We start from the raw sequence: 22801 nt of genomic DNA on the forward strand, positions 1-22801 counted from the left end.
AATTAGCACTAGTCCAATTTCAGAGGTGTTTATTGCAACCATTAAGAAACCATTCTATTTTCATTTAAGTCAAAAATACTTTAAAAGTTAACTTAAAACTTTGGCAGTTTGCTTGAATGTTGTTTTCACATGTACCAGGAAGGATCTCAAGGTGTTAATATCCCAAAAGAGTATTCACAGGTTGTCAAAGAATCCCTACCATGCTGGATCATTAGTTCTCAACATTATATGTATTACCATCCACCTCTAAAGTCTCCTCTGCATAGCACAGAGTTTACTTTTTTCCAATGAAAGAAACTTCAAAATTAAAGAGATATCATTACTCTTAAGCAATCATGGTATCCAGACACCACCATCTTAAGTGGTAAGTAAGATCCCACTTACCACCACAGGTTAACATGAAGGGATCTTTCCCAGAGACTAAAGAGCTGGGGCAATTTATTGGCAAACTTTTGAGAACCATATACTTCAAGACTATACTCATTAAATAATTGCTTCCCTGATCTTCAGAATGCAACCTTCCCAACATACTCTTACTGAGCTCTTTGCACATTTAATTGTTACATCAAATTCCTTTGTCTGATAATAGCTCAAGTCTTCCTGAGCTCAAACGAATACATCTACCTTCTTTATTTTTAAACTAAAATCTTTTTATAATCATTTTTTAAATGCAAAAAATGGCAAGGAATGGAGAAGACCTCAAAGGTCTTCGCTCAAGCTTCTAACAGCTCATTTCAAATATTTGCTGAGCACCTACTCTGAGCCAAAAACAGTGCTGGTACATAAGGACACAGCCTCTGTTCTTCTTAAAGTAATTAATCAGAAGAGACATTCCCATAAGTAAAAAGATTCCAGTATGTGTCATGTGTAATGACTGATCTATGTATCAGGAAATAATGAGTTATCCTGAGGGAAACATGCTAAAATGTCACCAGTGGTGAGTCTGAGTGATTACTTCCTAAGCTCCTTTATCTTTTCCAGATTTTCTATGATATGTTATAATATGCATTTACTGCTTTTACAGCCTGAATAAAAATCTAAATAACCAAAATAAAATAATAGGAATAGTACTAGTAACATTTATTGACTTTTATTATATACCCTGTGTGCTACATGCTTCACATACATTATCTCACTTAATAGAATCACCCTATTTAAAAAAAGACCGTTATCCATATTTTAGAGAGGAGGGAGCCAAAATATGAAATAATTTGCTGGAAATGTCTTTTCAGCTAGAATTTTTACTTATTTCCTCAGAAATAAGCAGGGGTTGAGACAAAAACAATCAGTTGTGTAAACAGAAAGAGTTGGAAATAGGTGTCATTTGTTGGATGTATAACCACAAGCAAGCAACTTAATCTCAGCGAGCCTCAGTTTCTCCTACTGTATTGTATTGTAAATGATTTAGTACGCCCTAACTCATTTAGGGTTCTCAAGAGTAAATGATATTATGTATTAAAAAATAAAGAATTCTGTCTGGCAAATAACTGACAACAGAATGCTAGTATCAGTATCTTCATCAGTATAATCAGCCAAAAAACTTGGGCAAATTATTCAACATCTCTGGGTTCAGTTTCTCTACCTGTAAACTGGGGATAAAAATACCTACACCATGCAGTAACTATGAGAATTACATGAGATAATACACAGTACAGTGCCTGGCATGTGATACAACAGTCAAAACAGCTATTGTAATTCTCCACAAGCCAAACAAAATGGGGCTGGCTAAATAAGGTACAGTACATGCATATGATGAAATACTTTGCTGTTGAATATGTAAGGACATGATAAAAATATCGACAATGTATAGCTGTTTAAAAATTATGTAGAGTAAAATTCTTGTTTTAAAAATATATGAATATACATCACAAAATATATGAAAAGTAACAATAATACATTCCAAGATCTACAATTTGTGGATCTTTTTTTTTTAACTAACCCAGTTAAAAAAAATTAAACAATTCTCACTGTTATCACCACCACTGTATGAAGCAAGACATTAAAACAATTTTGGCTGGGCGCAGTGGCTCATGCCTGTAATCCCAGCACTTTGGGAGGCCGAGGCGGGTGGATCACGAGGTCAGGAGATCAAGACCATCCTGGCTAACACGGTGAAACCCTGTCTCTACTAAAAATACAAAAAATTAGCAGGGCGTAGTGGTGGGCGCCTGTAGTCCCAGCTACTTGGGATGCTGAGGCGGGAGAATGGCATAAACCCGGGAGGCAGAGCTTGCAGTGAGCTGAGATCGCACCACTGCACTCCAGCCTGGGCGAGAGCGAGACTCCATCTCAAAAAAAAAAACAAAAACAATTTTTAAAATTTCCATATCAATGTATTCAGACAAGCAGGAGCATCATGCCCACATACCCCATTCCATTCCATTCCTTTATCACCAGGATTCTCTAACATATATATATTCTTCTCTGAACATTAAAAAAAGGGATTCACTTTCAAACTTCAAAGTGAAGAGAAAAGGAGGCTATTTTGTTTCTAAGACATATATTTTTATTTCCCACAATTCCAGGCTTTCACATTTTGTATTGTTTAATACAGAAAAATTATTCTGACTAAAAATAGGAATACAACAACATTTCCACAAGGGCAAATTCACCCCAAAAGACTGAGAATTCTAATTCTTAAAGGGAATAAAAATTAATGCCACGTGCGGTGGCTCACACCTGTAATCCCAAAATTTTGGGAGGCTGAGGCAGGTGGATCATGAGGTCAGGAGTTCGAGACCAGCCTGGCCAGCATGGTGAAACCCCATCTCTACTAAAAATATAAAAAATTAGCCGGGCATGGTGGCGTGCGCCTGTAGTCCCAGCTACTCAAGAGGCTGAGGCAGGAGAACTGCTTGAACCCAGCAGGCAGAGCTTGCAGTGAGTTGAGATCACACCGATGCACTCCAGCCTGGGAAACAGAGTGAGACTCTGTCTCAAAAAAAAATTAATTTTTAAAATGAATATTTCACAATATAGGTGACACTAAAGTCACAATTCTGAGACTGTGACCAGAGAACAGTGTCATTAAATAAACAAAATGAAATAAAAAAATTATAGTTTCTTAATTTCTAAAAACTTAATAGGCTAACATGAAAGGTGATATTCAGTAAAAGGTAGAAATAATTATCAGAGATACTGAAAAAATATGAATCCTGGCTTGGAAAAAACATATTAAATATTATATTGTAAAATAGTTAAGAAATGCTATTTCATTAATTTCAGGGTTTTACCTCTTTCTCTTCCTACTTTCGTTGCAAATTATATATCACTCAAATTAATAACAGTTAACCACTGACTACACATGGATATGCAACATTCATTCAGCCTTGAAGGTGGGAAAGAAAAGAGAATTCTCAAAAGCATAGAAATCACCCTTAATTACCCTTGCATCTTAAAAGCTGCAAATTTCACAGAATCTCTAATACTAAGCAGATTCTCCCCAGAAAATGCATCTTTTCTCAATTTACAAAGGTTCAAGACATCTGAACAGTGAAATACAATCAAGATATCTGAATACATGAAAAGCAAATTATTTTAGTACTGTTCTTAGTGTCCACAAAGTAAGCCTCAGTAACTCACAAATTTTATTTTCAGTATTCTAATACTGTCTCCCTCTACTGTATAAAAAGGAAATTGAAAGATTTTTATCATTTATTTCCCTTAAGACATAATTAAGAAAATGGTTTTCCCCAAATAGTTTTTAGAGTTCATAATCTAACAAGAATATATTTGTGTGTGTGTATATATATATATACATAAAATACATAAATATGTACATATATATACATACATAAAATACATAAAATATGGAGATTCCAGGGTCAGGACAAGAAAAATAATCATCCTTTAGAACAAATCCTTAGAATCCAAGTTCTTCAATTCAAAATTTAGAAAAAACTAAGCAAAGATGCACTAGCTTGGTTGGGAGTCAGAAATGTTATGTATGTCTCCTGGGCCAGGCTGAGCAATTTAGTTAACTAGGTAAACTTGGGGAAAGATTTAGAGTCCATTAATTTCAGATTTTTTTCCACCTGCAAAACTAAAAATAAAAATACTCTGCCAATGTCACAGGACTAAAACTAGAACCCAATTTTGATTCATTCACTGAATTAAGCACCCACTGCACAATACACACAGCAAGGGCTGTCAAGTTTAGCAAACAAAAATACAATACAGAACATACTTATATAATAAAAAATTAGGCCAGGTGCAATGGCTCATGCCCATAATCCCAACACTTTGGGAGGCCAAAGCGGGCAGATCACTTTAGGTCAGGAGTTCGAGTCCAGCCTGGCCAACATAGTGAAATCCCCATCTCTACTAAAAATACAAAAATTAGCCAGGTGTGGTAGCGCATGCCTGTAATCCCAGCTACTCAGGAGGCTGAGACAGGAGAATCGCTTGAACCAGACAGGCAGAGGTTGCAGTGAGCCGAGAATGGGCCACTGCACTCCAGCCTGGGCAACAGAGTGAGACTCTGTCTCAATAAAAAAAAAAATTCATTGTTTATCAGAAATACAAACTTAATTGAGCATGTTGTACTTTATCTGGGAACCCTAACTGAGGCACATACAAAAATACAAATAAGACATGCTTCTTATCCTCAAAGACTTACATAGGCAAGAGGGATATGAAATGTATACATAAACGAGCTACTATACAAGGAAGAAAAGTAGTTACTTACATTAAAGAGGAAAGGCGAAGAAAAGGCAAATTGAGAACATAGTAAGTAGGATTGAAGAATGGTTAAAATCAACAAATGCAAGATTCAAAACAGAAAAAAGAATGAGAGATGAGAGTGCTTAATTACATCCTCAACTCTAGCCACACAGATCTATGTATTTACCACACATGCTATTCTTCCACCAGTATATGAGATGGCTCAGTAATACAAGTTCTTAAGTCATTTATCATTTATTCACAATGTAATTTACTTCAAATGGACCTGCATTAGCAATCTCTTGATAGACATAAACCAAAAAAATCAAATTCATAACTTTCAGAACTATATGCCTTTCAAATCTACCTAGAGTTTTGTGCTTAATTACTCAAAATTGTTTTATTAAGCAAATTCTACACTATGTGGATAGGACCAGGGACAGACCAAAATCCTGATAAGGGCCGAGCATGGTGGCTCATGCCTATAATTTCAGCACTTTGGGAGGCCAAGGTGGGTGGATCACCAAAGGTCAGGAGTTTGAGACCAGCCTGGCCAACATGGTGAAACCCCATCTCTACTAAAAATACAAAAATTAGCCAGGCGTGGTGGCATGTGCCCATAACCCCAGCTACTCAGGAGGCTGAGGCAGGAGAACTGCTTGAACCCGGGAGGTGGAGGTTGCAGTGAGCTGAGATCGTGCCACTGTACTCCAGCCTGGGCAACAAGAACAAAACTCTGTCTCAAAAAAAAAAAAAAAATCTTGATAAGATTTCATCTCTTTTCTCACTTTCTATTGTCCCAAGAGCTATTTCATAAATCTGCCTCATAATTAACCAGCTCTGTTATTGACAATCTTTAAATAAATAAATAGGCAGATCCTTTTTAGCTAGATGCAAAAAACTACTTCACTTTGCACTTCCTGCTCCAACCCTCTGAACCTGTCTCCTTTCTGAAGGCCCAGTTACCATTCTCCATGACACAGACCAACCTGATCCTATTCCACAATAGGAAACTTCACATGTCCTTAGAACTTCAAGTTAATAAATAGTAACACAGTATGCTACATGACTTTGTATAAAAAAGGAGTACTGGCCAAGCGCCGTGGTCCACACCTGTAATCCCAGCGCTTTGGGAGGCCAAGGCAAGTGGATCACTTTAGGTCAGGAGTTTGAGACCAGCCTGGCCAACAATGGTGAAATCCCATCTCTGCTAAAAATATATAAATCAGCCAGGCATGGTGGTGGGCTCCTGTAGTCCCAGCTACTCAGAAGGCTGAGGCAGGAGAATTTCTTGATCCCAGGAGGTGGAGGTTGCAGTGAGCTGGGGTTGCACCACTGTACTCCAGCCTGGACAACAGAGCAAGACTCTGTCTCAAAAATAAATAAATAAATAAATAAAACACAAAAAAGGAGTAGTAATGGAAAAAGCCTACCTATACCATTTATTCTCATTAACTGATTTATCATTATACCTTCATATAATTTTACAGCTGAAAGGACTCCAGAGCTCATTTGGTCCACAGACTTCCTTTCAAAGGTACTGAAAATTTAGTCATAGTCATTTTGTGCCTAGACTAAATTCACGGGGCAAGCAAAGATCCAGAGTCAGATTTCTTGGTTTTCAGTTCATTACTTTTCTTACTAAACTATTATCTACATTTTTTTTTTTTAAATTGAGGCAGAGTCTCACTCTGTTACCCAGGCTGGAGTGCACTGGCATGATCTCGGCTCACCGCAACCTCTGTCTCCTGGGCTCAAGTGATTCTTCTGCTTCAGCCTCCCGAGTAGCTGGGATTACAGGTATGCACCACCATGCCCGGCTAATTCTTACATTTTTAGTAGAGATGGGGTTTCACCATGTTGGGTAGGCTAGTCTCTAACTCCTGACCTCAGGTGATCCACCCAACTCGGCCTCCCAAAGTGCTGGGATTACAGGCGTGAGCCACTGTGCCTGGCTATTATCTACATATTTTGAGTGATAGTTAAATATTATCTGAATATTAATTCTATTGTATATCTTTTCTTTTTGAAAATATAAAGGAATCTAAAACTTACTTAAACTGTAATTTAAATTATTCATTGTTCCCTCATAATAAAGTAACATAAAATTCAGCTTAATTAAAAAACAAAACAAAAAAGCAGATTTGTCTTTATAGTAGTTTGTACTTTTTTTTTTTTTTTTTTTTTTTTTGAGATGGAGTCTCGCTCTGTCGCCCAGACTAGAGTGCAGTGGCATGATTTTGGATCACTGCAACCTCCACTTTCCAGGCTCCAGGGATTCTCCCACCTCAGCTTCCTGAGTAGCTGGGATTACAGGCACCCACCACCACACCTGGCTAATTTTTGTATTTTTAGTAGAGACAGGGGTTCACTATATTGGCCAGGCTGGTCTTGAACTCCTGACCTCAACTGATCCGCCTGTGTCAGCCTCCCAAAGTGTTGGGATTACAGGTGTAAGTCACTGCACCCAGCCTAAAAAGTGTTTTAAAGAAATAGAATATATATTAGCAGGCTTGGTGGGGTGACATGCGCCTGTAGTCCCAGCTACTTGGAAGGCTGAGGTAGGAAGACTGCTTGAGTCCAGGAGTTTGAGGCTGTAGTGAGCTGTGATGGCACCACTGCACTCCAGCCTGTGTAACAAAGCAAGACCATGTCTTAAAAAAAAAAAATTAAAAGTTACTTTTATTCAATTCTACCATAATTTTTAATAATTGAACAGACTCGAAGGTCTTCATGTCCAAAACGATAAACATTACACTGAATTAGGGATAAACATTTCCAATTTTCCTTAACTTTTGTCTTAGCCTATCATAAAAAGCCCTACAAGTGATTCAAACTGTTGGACCTAAATAAATGTAATTTATTTAGGTTTTAGTAAGGAACAGATAAATAATCATTTTGTTCATACTAAAACATACCAAATCAATTTTAACCACACAATAAATTCATTGAAATAGCCCAATAAATTTCATGACTAGAAACTTCTATATTTATCAAAAAATGATTTTATTTCACTTCCTAGAGGAACCAGTACTTAAACGGAATTGCTTAATATTTAACTGACAGAGAGCTCTTCCTGAGTCCTGATTTGGTACTTGAAATTTAATATAAGTAAATAAAAACATGAAGAATGAAAACTCTGGACTTAACATCTCAGATTCTGGGCCTATTAAAACATAAAAAGGAAGCATTTTCAGGTAACAGTACATTTATAGGCAAAGGTATTTATATGATTTTTATTGCACAAACATACTGATTAAGCAAGCCAATTCTCCATACCTTTCAACTAAAGAAAAGCGGTTTCATTTTGCCTCCTGAATTCATTTTAGACTCCTTAGTAATTTCTTTTTTTGAGCCAGAGTCTCATTCTGTCACCCAGGCTGGAGTGCAGTGGCATGATCTCGGCTCACTGCAACCTCCGCCTCCTGGGTTCAAGCCATTCTCCTGCCTCAGCCTCCCATGTACCTGGGACTACAGGCATGCACCACCACGCCCAGCTATTTTTTTAGTAGAGACGGGGTTTCACCATGTTGGCCAGGATGGTCTTGATCTCCTGACCTCGTGATCTGCCCGCCTCAGCCTCCCAAAGTGCTGGGATTACAGGTGTGAGCCACCATGCCCAGCCTAGACTCCTTAGTAATTTCTTACTGATATGCCATACAAGCAAATCCACCCAAATCTCCTTTTCAACATAAGAAGCTAGACAAAACTAGTGTATTTTCGGAAATCTATATTTAAGGAGACATGTATTATTTAAAATAAATTATAAAGGTAAAAACAAATTTGCTTAAACCAAAAAATTTCAAGTGCTTACTTCTTTTTAAATTGAAATACCATAGGAGACCTACATACCATTCTGAGCTTCTTGACACCTTTTAATTCAGTCACTGAAATTAAAATCTGCACCTAGAAAGAAAAAAACTATCACATCACTCATCTGCACAACCTATTAATCAACAAATAATTATTAAATACCTACTGCATCCCAGGCACTGTTCTGGGCACTGGGGAGTCAGCAGTGAATAAAACCTGTCTTAACAGAACTTAATTGCAAACTCTGTTATAGCTATAAATATACCAATAGTTAAACATTTAGTTGTTCATCCTGAAACATTTTGATTTTTTAAAATTAATTTTAACTATAGTCAACCTTACTAATTTCACAGATATAAATAATGCACATTTCCCTCAACCCCTTTGCCCTTAGAGAAGCTTCCTCATACACACAACAAAGTCAGAACTAAATCAGACTCTCAATATGCCATTAGTTAGGTTGGGGAGGAGGCTTGGTAATGAGAGCTGAGTTGAGGTCCCTAAGCCTTTCCCAGCCCCAGCTTGCTCTTCAATGCAGCTACCTATTCAGTCTACTATTCTCTCAGTGGCTTTATCTGTTACCATGCCTTTCCTACCAACACTGAGAAGCATCTTTAAATTCTGTGAAGTTTTGTCATATCTCCAAGTTACATGGCAGTTGAGAGGCTACAGGTGATAAATTTTATACTTACAGATAATAGTGTAAATGTATCCATAAACAAATTTTTCATTTCTGGGGACACAGAACAATGACTACATTTAAACACAGTGCATAGTAAAATACGTAACTGCAGGCAAGAGCAATCTGGAAATTTTAAATTAAAAATTTCTTAAAACAAAATTTTCTAATTTACTAATTTATAAAAGAAATACAACTACATGGGCCTTAATAAAAAATGTAAATACACTCTCACACACACCATATTCTAGAGAAGAACTATTACATCAAAATCCTAGCTTTGAATAACTTATTATTTTAAATAATCAGTAACTAAAACCAAGCAATCTATCACACAGAGAGGGGAAAAGGTAATATTCTGAGTTATAAATGTTTTACCCTGTCTGATAAAAATAGAAGCATAAAAGTTTAACTTAAATTTTTCCTGGATTTAAATTTATAGATAAATTTGTTTTTCAGTGAAATATCCTTAATAGCAATTTTACCAAGGAGGCCTTCTTCTGAAGGCCACCTCTGAAATAATTAGAGAATAAATGTCAATGGCATGATATTAAGATATTATTCGGGTGGGCACAGTGGCTCATGTCTGTAATCTCAGCACTTTGGGAGGCTGAGGCGGGCGGATCACGAGGTCAGGAGTTCAAGACCAGCCTGGCCAACGTGGCGAAACCCTGTCTCTACTAAAGATATAAAAAATTAGCCGGGTGTGGTGGCGTCCGCCTGTAATCCCAGGTACTTGGGAGGGTGAGGCAGGAGAATCACTTGAACCCAGGAGGCAGAGGTTGCAGTGAGCTGAGATCGCGACTCCGTGGAAAGAAATAAAGAAAAAAGAAAGAGAAAGGCAAGCAAGGAAGGAAGGAGAGAGAGGGAGAGAGAGAGAGAGAGGAGAGAGAGAGGAGAGAGAGAGAGAGAGGAGAGAGAGGGAGAGGGAGAGAGAGAGAGAGAGAGAGGAGAGGGAGAGGGAGAGAGAGAGAGAGAGAGAAATTATTCATTCAAGAAAAGCATTTAGGGGCCAGGTGCAGTGGCTCATGTCTGTAATGCCAGCATTTTGGGAGGGCAAGGCAGTAGGATCACTTGAGGCCAGGAGTTCAGAGACCAGTCTGGGTAATGTAGCAAGACCTCATCTCTACAAAAAAATATTTAACGAATTAGCTCAGTGTGGTGACACATGCCTGTAGTCCCAGCTACTCAGGAGGCAGAGGCAGAAGGATGGCTTGAGCCCTGGAATTCAAGGCTGCAGTGAACTATGATGGTGCCATTGCACTCAAGCCTGGGTGACAGAGCAAGACTCTGTGCCCCCAGCCCCCCAAAAAAAGAAAAAAAGAAAGGAATTTAGGCAAGAAACCTTTCTATTGCTCTTAAAAGTAGTAGGGCCTAGAAATGCAGAGGATGAGGCCAGGCACAATGGCTCACGCCTGTAACTCCAACACTTTGGGAGGCCGAGGCAGGCAGATCGCTTGAGCCCAGGAGTTCAAGATCAGGCTTTGCAACATGGCAAAACCCTGTCTCTGCAAAAAAAAAAAAAAAAAAAGCAAAAATTAGTCAGTGGCACGTGCCTGTAGCCCCAGTAACTTGGGAGGCTGGGGTGGGTGGATCACCTGAACCCAGGAGGAGGAGGTTGCAATGACCCAAGTTCGCACTATTGTACTCCAGCCTGGGCAAGAGTGACACCTTGTCTCAAAAAAAAGAAAAAGAAAAAAGAAAATGTAGAGAATGGCATGACTCATGTTTTTTCAGGGTTTTCAAATATGTATCAAGGCACTAGATAACCTGACTCTAGAATTTGCTAAGAGTGTAGATATGCTGTCTTGCTGACTGAATAGCCCTATTATTCACATGCCAAAACTGAAACTGGGATAAGCAAATTTGAGAATAAGTCCTATCACCCAGACCTTTCCTTTCCTAATTTGTAGCTTCCATTTGTGTAATGAGGCCTAAAATCCTTTTTTGAACAGGTATACAGGTATACAGCAGAAAAGCAAACCTTTAAAGCAGTACAGAGTAAGAATTTAACATATAATATGTAAGAGCAGAGTTTCTTAACTCAGCACTACTGACATTTTGAACTAGATACTTCTCTGTTGGGCAGGACTGTCCTGGGCATTATAGGATATTTAGTAGCACCCCTGGTTTATATTCATTACATGTCAGTAGCTCACCCCTATCCAACATTCATGATAACCAAAAATCTCTTCAAACATTGCCTAAAGTTTCCTGGGAAACGAAATTGTTTCCAGTTAAGAACCACTGCTTTAGAGAATTGTGATAAAATTCTATCATAACATAAAGATAAAATAATAGTACAAATAGGATTATGTAGTCTACAATTTTCTGGGATTACTCACAACCTCTATCTTAGTATTCTTCCAATTTTAAAATTCTTGCTCTCACAATTTCTATATATGTCTAGATATCTACACTGCTGTGATAATCTTCATATATTCCCCTAAAAAATATAACATTAAAAACTCACAATACTCTCAAAACTCTGTTTCTTCTGTACCCTCTCATAATTTATCAAACTATACACTTCACTTCTCTATAAGTGTTAAGATTTCCCATCTCAGCATTCTGAATAACTTAAAATGAACAGACTTCTGACCAAGAAAGCAAATTAAATTTTCATTTCTCCATTAGAAAACAACAAAGCCAGACTAAATAGAGAGAGCATGTTAAGTGTTTCCATATGGCTTTTTACTTCTAATGGTAAGTTTATCTGTGGTTTAAATGCTAAAAGGCTGATTTAACCAATTTTAAGTGATCCCATATCTGCAACCAATATGAAGTGTAATTAAGATGAGAAAAATAGGTATTGGGTTTCTGTAATTAACTTGATATGAACATTAACAAAATTCAGCTTTGGTATTTCAGACAGAAATGGATAAGTTTATAAAACTACAATTTAATTCTTACTATCTAATTTTTGTCCTTCTATAAAAGTTTCTAGAGAAGCAGCATAGTTTTTTTTAATGGTATTCACATATCCTGCATGAACATATTTAAAACAAATTAACACACACACAAGATCTGGAAAATAGCCTTCTTTCTAAATAAAAACATTTAGTATTTTCTATTGTTGAAAGAAAAAATTTATTTTAAGTATATGTTAGTAAGCCAAGAGACTTTCTAAAATACTGTTAACATCTAGTACAATTTCCAGTAAAATTCAATTTTAGAACTTACTTCAGAAGGAATTTCACTTTAATTACACATACTTGCTTATTCCAAAATATAATTATACAAAGGAATTAAAGCAGTTTCTTACTTAAAGAATAAAGTTACACTTACCAACAGAAACAAGATGGGATATAAAGCACATAGATACAGAGCTTTCATAGCATTAAATGTAGCCTATTCAGCTTGGTTGAATAATAGGATGTTCACCAGTCAGTTAAATAGAGTAAATTCCAAATGATAAACAAAAAAGGAATGTGAAATGCATCAGTTTCATCTATACCCTGCAGTTATTTCAATCATCGCTATTTTAAAATATATTAAATATAGATCTCCTATCACATACTATGGTTAACAAAATAATAGAACTATAGCTTTATATTTAAAATTGAATCATATCTCTGCTATAAAATGTATAAACAATTTTACTAATAAAGCTTACAATGAACTCATTCAACAAATTAAACATCTACTATTTACAGTCCAAGCTCAACAAAAAGAGTAGCTATTGCATACCCTTTTCTCAGCACAGCAGTGGAATTATTTGGATTGAGTTCGCGAGACTTCTTTACATCAGCAACAGCAACTATGTAGAAAAAGATGGGTTTTTGGCCAGGCATGGTGGCTCATGCCTGTAATCCCAGCACTTTGGGAGGCCAAGGCAGGTGGATCACGAGGTCAGCAGATCGAGACTAGCCTGGCTAACATGGTGAAACCCCGTCTCTACTAAAAAAAAAAATACAAAAAATTAGCCGGGCATGGTGGCACGCGCCTGTAGTTCCAGCTACTCAGGAGGCTGAGGCAGGAGAATTACTTGAACCTGGGAGGCGGAGGTTGCAGTGAGCCAAGATTGCACCACTGCACTCCAGTCTGGGTGACAGAGCAAGACTCCATCTCAAAAAAAAGAAAGAAAGAAAGAAAGAAAAAGATGGGTTTTTCATCAGTTATTTACAGATTCTAGCAAATACAAACAGAATATGGATCAGTTTTAGATTTCTAAGTTTTCAAGTTGGTAGAAACGCCAGATGGTTTTAAATTTGGAAAAGCTAATCCAAGACAGAATTCAAATAAATATTACTCTTGTACCTTCCTTTTGGCTGAACATTTAGCTTCCTTCCTAAAGCTCTTCAGTCAATGAATACAATTGTGTCACAAAATTCATCTCCTTTTCTCATTAGCATCATCTATGTAATTTGGCCAGGTGCAGTGGCTCACACCTGTAATCCCAGCACTCTGGGAGGCCAAGGTGGGCAGATCACCTGTGGTCAGGAGTTTGAGACCAGCCTGGCCAACATGGTGAAACCCCGTCTCTGCTAAAAATACAGAATTAGCTGGGCATGGTGGCATGTGCTTGTAGTCCCAGCTACCTGGGAGGCTGAGGCAGGAGAATCGCTTGAACCTGGGAGGCAGAGGGTGCAGTGAGCTGAGATCATGCCACTGCACTCCAGCCTAGGCAACAAGAGTAAAAATTCATCTAAAAAAAAAAAAAGATCTTCAGTTTTTCCCTATCCAGATTCTTCATCAGAATAAATTTTAAAGTTACACAATACAGAAATACATTTTTTTTTTTTTAGTATAGATAGGGTCTTGCTCTGTTGTCCAGGCTGGACTCAAACTCCTGGGTTCATATGATCCTCCTGCTTTGGCCTCCCAAAGTGCTGGGATTATAGGAGTGAGCCACCATGCCTGGCCACATTCTTTTTTATAAAAAAAAATACAAAGAAGAGCATTTCATTTTAATACTCTGTCAAATAGTAAATATGATACTAATTCTTTATCAGCCTCCCAATAACTATGAATGAAATCTATATACATTATCCACCCACTGAGGAAAAAGAGACATCCATAAAATTTAAATAGGTGTTGTTCAACATGCCTGTCACACTTGAGCTACTTTACCTTGTATGAAAGACCAATTTAAAAATCCTCAAAGACAATCTTTATTTTATTTGATTAATTGGTCATGGGTAAAATGTATAAGTAACTTATTAAAAAGGGACAATATACTTTATAAGAAAAACTACCACAGTCATTCCCAAGAAGAATGTGACAATAAGCTCTTTGACAATAATATTGTGCATCATCTGGTTTCTGTTCCAAAGCCTTAGTCAGCTCCTACAAAAACAAACATGTTGGGTGTCAGTAAAAGTTTTTAAAAAGCCATCAAATTCTAATTAAAACATAATTTTTAAACAAATAACTTATCAGAAACTATTTGGAGGAAAGATAACAGGGATGTAATCTTGGAGTGTTTCCTCATAAGAGGATCTCCCCTTCTCCTGCCCTTCCTCCCAAAAGTAGACAATCTAATATAGTATCTCTGTACTGTAAAGCATTTAGGGGCTGAGCACGGTGGCTCACACCTGTAATCCCAGCACTTTGGGAGGCTGAGGCAGGTGGATCACCTGAGGTCAGGAGTTCAAGACCAGCCTGGCCAACATGGTGAAACCCTGTCTCTACTAAAAATACAAAAATTAGCCAGGCATGGTGGTGCACGCCTGCAATCCCAGCTACTTGGGAGGCTGAGGCAGGAGAATCGTTTGAACCTGGGAGGCAGAGGTTGCAGTGAGCCGAGAACATGCCACTGCACTCCAGCCTGGGTGACAAGAGTGAAACTCCATCTCAAAAAAACAACAACAAAAATAGCATTTAGTTCCTGGCCTATGGAACTCAATAAATGGTAATTATTATCACCTCACATATTCTGAAGAGTTTAATTGATACATATTGACCATTACAGATTTTGTCCTTCTGATTTGGAGAAGATTCAAACATCATATAGAATCTGAGTTTCCTAGAAAATGTGAAGCTGTCCAATAGCTGTCCAATAAAAAAAGACTAAAAGTTAAATCTAGAGCTCAGGGAGGTTAAGACAATCAATACATACACCATCAAGCTTACCTGGCCCTCTCTTAACCTCTATCAATAACACACAACTCTAATAAAATGCAATTAAACATTCTGTTCAAAGCCCAGATACAATCTAATAGATGGCTATAGTAACTGATCAAGAGTTAACATTAGACAGATTAAAACTTTTTCACCCTGTGCAGTCACAACATATAGGTGTGGTAGCTATAAAAATAATGATGTAAGAGATTACACAATTAGGGAGATCAAGGACAAGTGCAGGAATACTTTTATTTTCTGCCAATTGCCTACAAACTCTAGGGATTTGGTAGTTTTCTTAAATGGTAAAATTATTTCAATAGTCACATGTGTCACTGACTTTGCTTTAACCTAGTAGCATAATTATCACAAAGCAATGAATACAGATGCCCTTCAACTCACCTGGGGTCACATTCAATCAACAGAAAGAAAGTGTGGCTCAAACTAAGACAGCAAAGAAACTAAGATGCTACTTCAAGGGCCTCACTTTGTACCTTGCAGACTGTCATAAGAAATTTGGACCTTAGGTGTGATGGAAAGCCATGGAAAGTTCATTGTTAGCAGGAGAGTGACATGGTCCAGTTTACCCTTTTTAAACGTCATTCTGGTTGCTGTATGGTGAATACATTATAACAAATCAGGACTGGAAACAGAGACTTCTTAGGAAACTTCTACATTAAGTCTAGGCTAGAAAAGGATGTTAGCCACAGAGGTGATGAGAAATACAATGAGCTGGAATATATTAGAACCAGCAAGACTTGCCAATGTGGGATAAGATAAATTGAAGATCACTCCAGGGTTTTGGGCTTACTTAGATCTATACCTGGCACCCAGTAAGCACTCAGTGAAAAGTATTGATTTCTCTCCTCGCAGACATTTTTCCGCCTTTTCCCCAGTCTCTAATTTGACTGCATCTCCTTTGCCACAATATATAAAAACGTTTGCCTCTCCAGTCTTAATCTTCTCAAAGCCACTAGTAACCCCTTATCAAATCCAACAAGCTGAAAGGTAAGGCCTTTCAGCTTACCATTCTGTTGCTTCTTAAAAACTAATGTTTTCCGGGCTAGGCGCGGTGGCTCACACCTGTAATCCCAGCACTTTGGGAGGCCGTGGCAGGTGGATCACCTGAGGTCAGAAGTTCGAGACCAGCCTGGCCAACATAGTGAAACCACATCTCTACAAAAAATACAAAAATTAGCCAGGCATGGTGGGTGCATGCCTGTAATCACAGCTACTTGGGAGGCTGAGGCAGGAGAATCGCTTGAACCCAGGAGGTGGAGGTTGCAGTGAGCTGAGATCGTGCCATTGCACTCCAGCCTGGGTGACAAGAGCAAAACTCTGTCTCAAAAAATAAAAATAAATAAATAAATAAAAATTAAAAACCTAATGTTTTCCTTGGGCTCAGTATTTAGACTTCCTCCCCTTTAGAAACATTCTTCGACTCTTTAAGAGGTGTCGGGGCTTCACATACGTCTTGAATCATCCTGATGACTCAAGTCTATCTTAAGAGCCTAGACAGTGCTCCTGTGCAATATCAGCATAGTTTTCTCTAGACTTCACCCGAAATGTCCCAGAGGCAATTCACATACAAATATTCAAAATCTAAAACTACTTCCTCTCTGCAAACCTATTCCCCCATGCTGAACGCAATCTTCTAAGTGCTATTATCCTAGGTGCTATTTAAGTGAAAGGCACCAAATCCTACTACATTCTCCCAGCCAGAAACTCAGGAGTCATCCCTTATATTCCAATCATCAAGTCCAGTGAATTTTACATAAAACAGCTCCCCTCCATGCCCTCAATCACTGCCCTACACGCAGATATTCATCTTGGACCTGGTCTGCATCACGATCTTCCTGCGATCCACTATCCCTTGTACCTCCTCCAACTCATTATCTACTCTGCTTTTAAAGTAGGTTTTGTAATTCAGAAAATTTCGTTTCCTTCCTCTAAATTCTTCACAGATCTCCATGATCATATGATAAAACCGAAAACCATCTGCTGAGATTTAATGCCTTTGATGGCCTGGCCTCTCTCCACTTGTTTAGCCTTTATCTCCTAGCACTTGCCTCCTCATATTTTATGTTCTAATACTACTGAACAACTTGTATTATTCCCAAAACAGAACAGTTATGTAGTCTTTACCATGTGCCTGGCATTGTACTAAGCATATAATACAGGGTACCTCACTTATCCTCATAATAACACTTTCAAGTAGGTCCTATTTGTTCCCATTTGACAGATGAGAAGTCTGCTCTGGAGTGATGACAGGAACCTTACTGAAGTTACACAGTTATCATGAAACCAGAATTTTGACCCAAGAGTCTCTGACTCCAGAGCCTGGACTCTTAACCACCACACATACTGCGCCTTGAACGATTCTCAAAATTCACACGTTTTCTCTCCCTACTGAATTTTGCAACCTCCTCTGTAAAGTTTTTAAGTCCCTCAGTCAGATTCTATTCTGCTATGCTCTTTTATACACAACCCCATTACAGTAGTTACCTTGTTTGTCTTTCCACTAGACTGAAAACTCACTTATTGAAGTTTTTTCATCCCTAGATTCCTGATTTCCAGTACAACATTCACCACTTAATGTTCATTCTTTGTTCAACGAATGAAAAATGTGAAATAGCATATGTGATAAGAACATTTCCCCTTTATTCCTAATTGGATGACCTTATATAAAATATACACATTTTAACTCACATGATTCCAAGTGACCTGAATCCCAAATGGCGTTAAAGTAGCCCTTGGGAAAATCCAGGAGAAATACCCTCACATTCATCATCAAGGTTTCAGCCCTACTTATCATTACCAATTATTTAATAATTTACATTGATCTGTTCATCTTTGTGAGGTCATCTCACAGTTTAAACATTTCTTCTTAACACAGCTGGTTCTTATCATGATCATCCTCCCCACACCCAGGGTTTCTGATTAGGGGTCTGTGGTGGGTCCTGAGAATTTGCATTTCTAGGGCCAGGCACCGTGGCTCACGCCTATAATCCCAGCACTTTGGGAGGCTGAGGGGAGTGGATCATTTGAGGCCAAGAGTTTCAGACCAGCCTGGCCAACATGGTGAAACCCCATCTCTACTAAAAATACAAAAATCAGCTGGATGTGGTTACACGTGTCTGTAATCCCAGCTAACTGGGAGGCAGACGCAGGAGAATTGCTTGAACCTGGGAGGCGGAGGTTGCAGTGAGCTGAGATTGCGCCACTGCATTCCAGCCTGGGTGACAGAGCGACACTCCGTCTCAAATAAATAAATAATTTGCATTTCTAATATGTTGATGCTGCAGCTCATCTGAAGCCCACATCTTTGAGGACCACTGTTCTACAGCACTAGACTAAAATTTGGGAAACCTGTGTCCTGAGGTCCCCCTTCTGTGTGTAACTGGTGTGTCTCTATGACAGATCACTTGGATTTACTTGGGTCTCAGTTTTCTTTTTAAGAAATGGGGTCTCTTTATGTTGCCTAGGCTGGTCTTGAACTCCTGATCTCAAACTCCCAGTCTCATGTGATCCTCCCACCTCCGCCTCCCAAAGTGGTAGGATTACAGGCATGAGCCACCACACTCAGCCAGGTCTGCTTTCTTATGTATACTGTGAAAAGGAAGAGTAAGAAGTACTGGACTACATGAGTCATAAGGACTTTTTTTTTTTTTGAGGCGGAATCTCACTCTCTCACCCAGGCTGGAGTGCAATGGTGTGATCTCGGCACACTGCAACCTCTGCCTCCCGGGTTCAAGCGATTCTCCTGCCTCAGCCTCCCAAGTAGCTGGGATTTCATGCACCTGCCACCATGGCCCAGCTAATTTTTTGTATTTTTAATAGAGACGGGGTTTCACTATGTTGGCCAGGCTGGTCTCAAACTCCTGACCTCAGGTGATCCACCTGCCTCGGACTCCCAAAGTGCTGGGATTACAGGCGTAAGCCACCAAGCCTGGCCCATAAGGACTTTCAGTAAGAATTTGCACTTCTGATGAATTGCAGGTAATCCTGATACTGCTGGTCCAAGAGCCACACATTAAAAACCAAGGTACTAGTGCTATCCACTAGTGCTATCCACATGACTATTCTATGCAATTCTACTCCTAGGTATATACAATCAAAAGAAAGATATGCATGTGTTCACCAAAATACACACAAGAGTACTCACAGAAGCTTTATTTATGCTAGCTAACAACTAGAAATAAACCAGATGTCCAATTAGAATAAATTGTGCTATACTTACATTTATACAACATATATTTATACAATTATACAATGGAATATTACACAGCAATGCAAAATAACTACTGCTTCACACAATATGGATGTATACTCATGTAATGATTAAAGCAAAAACAGACTGCCTACATTGAACGAACCACCTACTATATGATTCTGTTTATGAGTCAAGAACAAGCAAAACGAGCTGATGGTGATGAAGGTGAAAACAGGAGTCAGCAGGACAGTAAGAAGAATTGCTGGCTGGGAAGGAGCATGAAGGAACTTTATGAATGGAGATGCTCTATATCTTGATCTGGGTGGTGTACATATACGTAAAAACTCATCAAACTGTACACTTAAAATCTGTGTTATTTACATATTATTATATATGCCTCAATAAAAAATTTAAGGCTGGGCGCGGTCATACCTGCAATCCCAGCACTTTGGGAGGCTGAGGTGGGCAGATCACCTGAGATCAGGAGTTTGAGACCAGCCTGGCCAACAGGGCGAAACCCCATCTCTACTAAAAAGTACAAAAATTAGCCGGATGTGGTGGTGTGCACCTGTAATTCCAGCTACTTGGGAGGCTGAGGGGGGAGAATCACTTGAACCTGGGAGGCAGAGGTGAGCCGAGATTGTGCCATTGCACTCCAGCCTGGGTGACAGAGTCAGACCCCGTCTCAAAAATAATAATAATAATAAGTAAAATAAGATGGAAAATGATAATGAAGTTCATTATATTAATATTCTTTAAAAGCAACTTTTTTTTTTTTTTGAGACAGAGTCTCGCTCTGTCACCCAGGCTGGAGTGCAGTGTCATGATCTCAGCTCACCGCAACCTCCGCCTCCCAGGTTCAAGAGATTCTCCTGCCTCAGCCTCCCGAGTAGCTGGGACAACAGGTGCATACCACTACACCTGGCTAATTCGTTTTTTGTATTTTTAGTACAAACAGGGTTTCAACAAGTTGGCCAGGCTGCTCTCCAACTCCTAACCTCAAGCGATCCGCCCCCCTCGGCCTCCCAAAGTGCTGGGATTACAGACATGAGCCACGGCGCCCAGCCTAAAAGCAACTTTTATATAAACTAGATTTCCAAAGGAAGCACTAGGCCTAACATGACAATTAAGAAATGTAAATTCAAAGTAATAGCTATCTAATATAAGGAATTATGGAGAAAAATTCTCACTGCTTCCTGTAACATTATCCCAAAACTGATCCCAGAAGACTTATTGCTGGTATCTAAAGCTCTATATATTTAGATTCAAAAAACATACCTGGACCCTAAAAGGCCTTACAGGACCTGGCTCCTAGTTTCCTGTCCAACCTTATCTCCTAATCAAATGGGCCCTCTAATAAAAAAGGGCCTTTTTGCTGCTCCATATACAGGCCCACTTCATTCCTACTTTAGGATCTCTGCACTGGCTCTTGGTCCTGACTGGAATGCTCTTTCCCCAGAGCTTCCAAGCTAATTCTCTTGTTCCTTCAGGTCTCTGCTCAAATATCACCTTAACAGAGCTTCTAGTACCCTGTGGCACATTTCTTATAAAGCCATAGCTAGAAAAGACGCTGTCTTGCCTCAAATTGTTAACCTTACTTATGTTAGATCATAACAACAAAACAGGGTTTCCTTTTTTTCTGTGCTTTAAAGCAAAAAGAAACAAACAAAACAAAAAACAAAAAAGATCTCCTGTTAAAATTCTGTGACCCACAGCATCATTTATCTTTAGCTTAGGCTCTTCTTTAACTCTAATTAACTCTTGCTCTTTTACATTCCTTTACAGCTTTATAGTTTGTCTTCACTGCACACCTACAAGCAGTGATCTCTAGGTTAGCTAAGTATATAACTAAGACTAACCCATAGCAATGAGCGCCTTTGCACACAGCAACTCCTAAAAAATTTTTTGATAAATAAACAAATGAGTGAATAATAAACTATGACAAGACATCTGGAAAGTTTCCGGGACGTGAGGGAAAAGGTTTTTGTTCCAGTAGACTGACTTCATACCGACACTTTTACATAAGAATGGCAACAATGATTGTCAAAAGAAAAAATTAATTTTCATCGAGCCCAGAGTCCACTTTTCTCTTCTAGTCATTAAAAAAAAAATCCTTTCAGCCCATCTGCAGATGCCAACCATGCTCCCAATAGATAGAGGAAGTTTTTCTCAGAAGCTTCAGGAATGCAAGAGTCTGGAAGTGGAAAGGGCAAGACAGGAGTCTGAGGTAACGCGGCTACCGTGAGAGAGAGCAAGGAGACCGAGAATCTCAAAACTGGGGCTGAGACGCAGCATCACTAGAGCCTGAGTCCTAATCAGGCAGTGCTGGAAGGAGGCGGGTCAGCCGGGAGTGGAGGAAGCAGAAAAGGCTCTCCCACCTCTAACGCCGCCTGGGGGTCCTGGTCGATTAGAGCATCTGGGAAGTTCTGGAAAAACCTGTCAGGAACACGACTTCAGCAGGGCCCACTAGCCAAGGAAAGGGGGTATAAAATAAATAGCAAAGGGAAGGAAAAACACGCACCTCTGGGATGCTGCAGGTCCTGCGGCCGCCGCCGCCATTCCTAGTAGTCAATGTTGCTGCCGCCAGAGCTGCTACTATCGCGCTCAGCAGCTCCGCCACCGCCCAAGGGGGAAACTTCTGCAGAAACATCAACCGAGCTTCCGTCTTAAGCAGCCAACGAGCAGCCACGCAGCGTGCTGCTAGCGGGACGTGAGGCTACACGCGGGCGCGTGGCCGGCTGGGACAGTGGAGGACCGAGTCCTCCCAGCCCGCAACCCGGCCCGGGACCCGCGCTCCCAGTCCCCGCCCCTCGTGGCCATGTTTACGGAGGCCTGGGCCTACAGGTTCTCCCTCTTTTCCACCGCGCACACGCCCGCGGGCACTCCGACCGAGCCTCCAGGAGTAGTAGCTCAGAAGCACTTTTGTAACATACTGTTATCCCTCAGGAACGTGTACGGGCAGGGGCGTTTGCTTGTCCGTTAATAACACAAGCTACAGGCCGAGCGTGATGGCTCACACCTGTAATCCCAGCACTTTGGGAGGCCGAGACGGGTGGATCACGAGGTCAGGAATTCAAGACCAGCCTGGCCAAGATGCTGAAACCCCGTCTACTAAAAATATAAAAACTAGCCGGGCGTGGTGGCACGCGCCCGTAATCCCAGCTACTCGGGAGGATGAGGCAGGAGAATCCCTTGAACCCGGGCGGCAGAGGTTGCAGTAAGCCGAGATCGCACCACTGTACTCCAGCCTGGGCGACAGAGCAAGACTCCGTCTCAAAAAAAAAAAAAATATATATATATATATATAACACAAGCTATATATATGTTATATATATAGTGTTATATATTATAGTGTTATATATTATATATAT

At 39.5% G+C, this 22801-nt stretch overlaps 1 protein-coding gene across 7 annotated transcripts in view; it reads right to left on the bottom strand.

Moving 5' to 3' along the window:
- Nucleotides 1-22208, bottom strand: part of LOC101152843 (protein SGT1 homolog) — a 47339-nt gene extending 25131 nt beyond the window's left edge. For 2 of the 7 annotated variants that reach the window (XR_010130542.1, XR_010130541.1), the window contains exons 1-2: nucleotides 21952-22208; nucleotides 8515-8568 (exon numbers count right to left, since the gene is read on the bottom strand). Coding sequence is in view for 1 of the 7 variants with exons in the window: in XM_019039512.3 (XP_018895057.1) it covers nucleotides 14282-14443; nucleotides 21809-21866; nucleotides 21952-21989 (258 nt within the window). In the remaining 6 variants the exon portion in view is untranslated. The other 5 variants (XR_010130539.1, XR_008670943.2, XR_010130540.1 and 2 more) reach the window with 5 other exon arrangements.
- Nucleotides 22209-22801: the final 593 nt, after the last annotated feature.

Source organism: Gorilla gorilla, chromosome 14 (assembly GCF_029281585.2).
Source record: "Gorilla gorilla gorilla isolate KB3781 chromosome 14, NHGRI_mGorGor1-v2.1_pri, whole genome shotgun sequence".
NCBI lineage: Eukaryota > Metazoa > Chordata > Mammalia > Primates > Hominidae > Gorilla > Gorilla gorilla.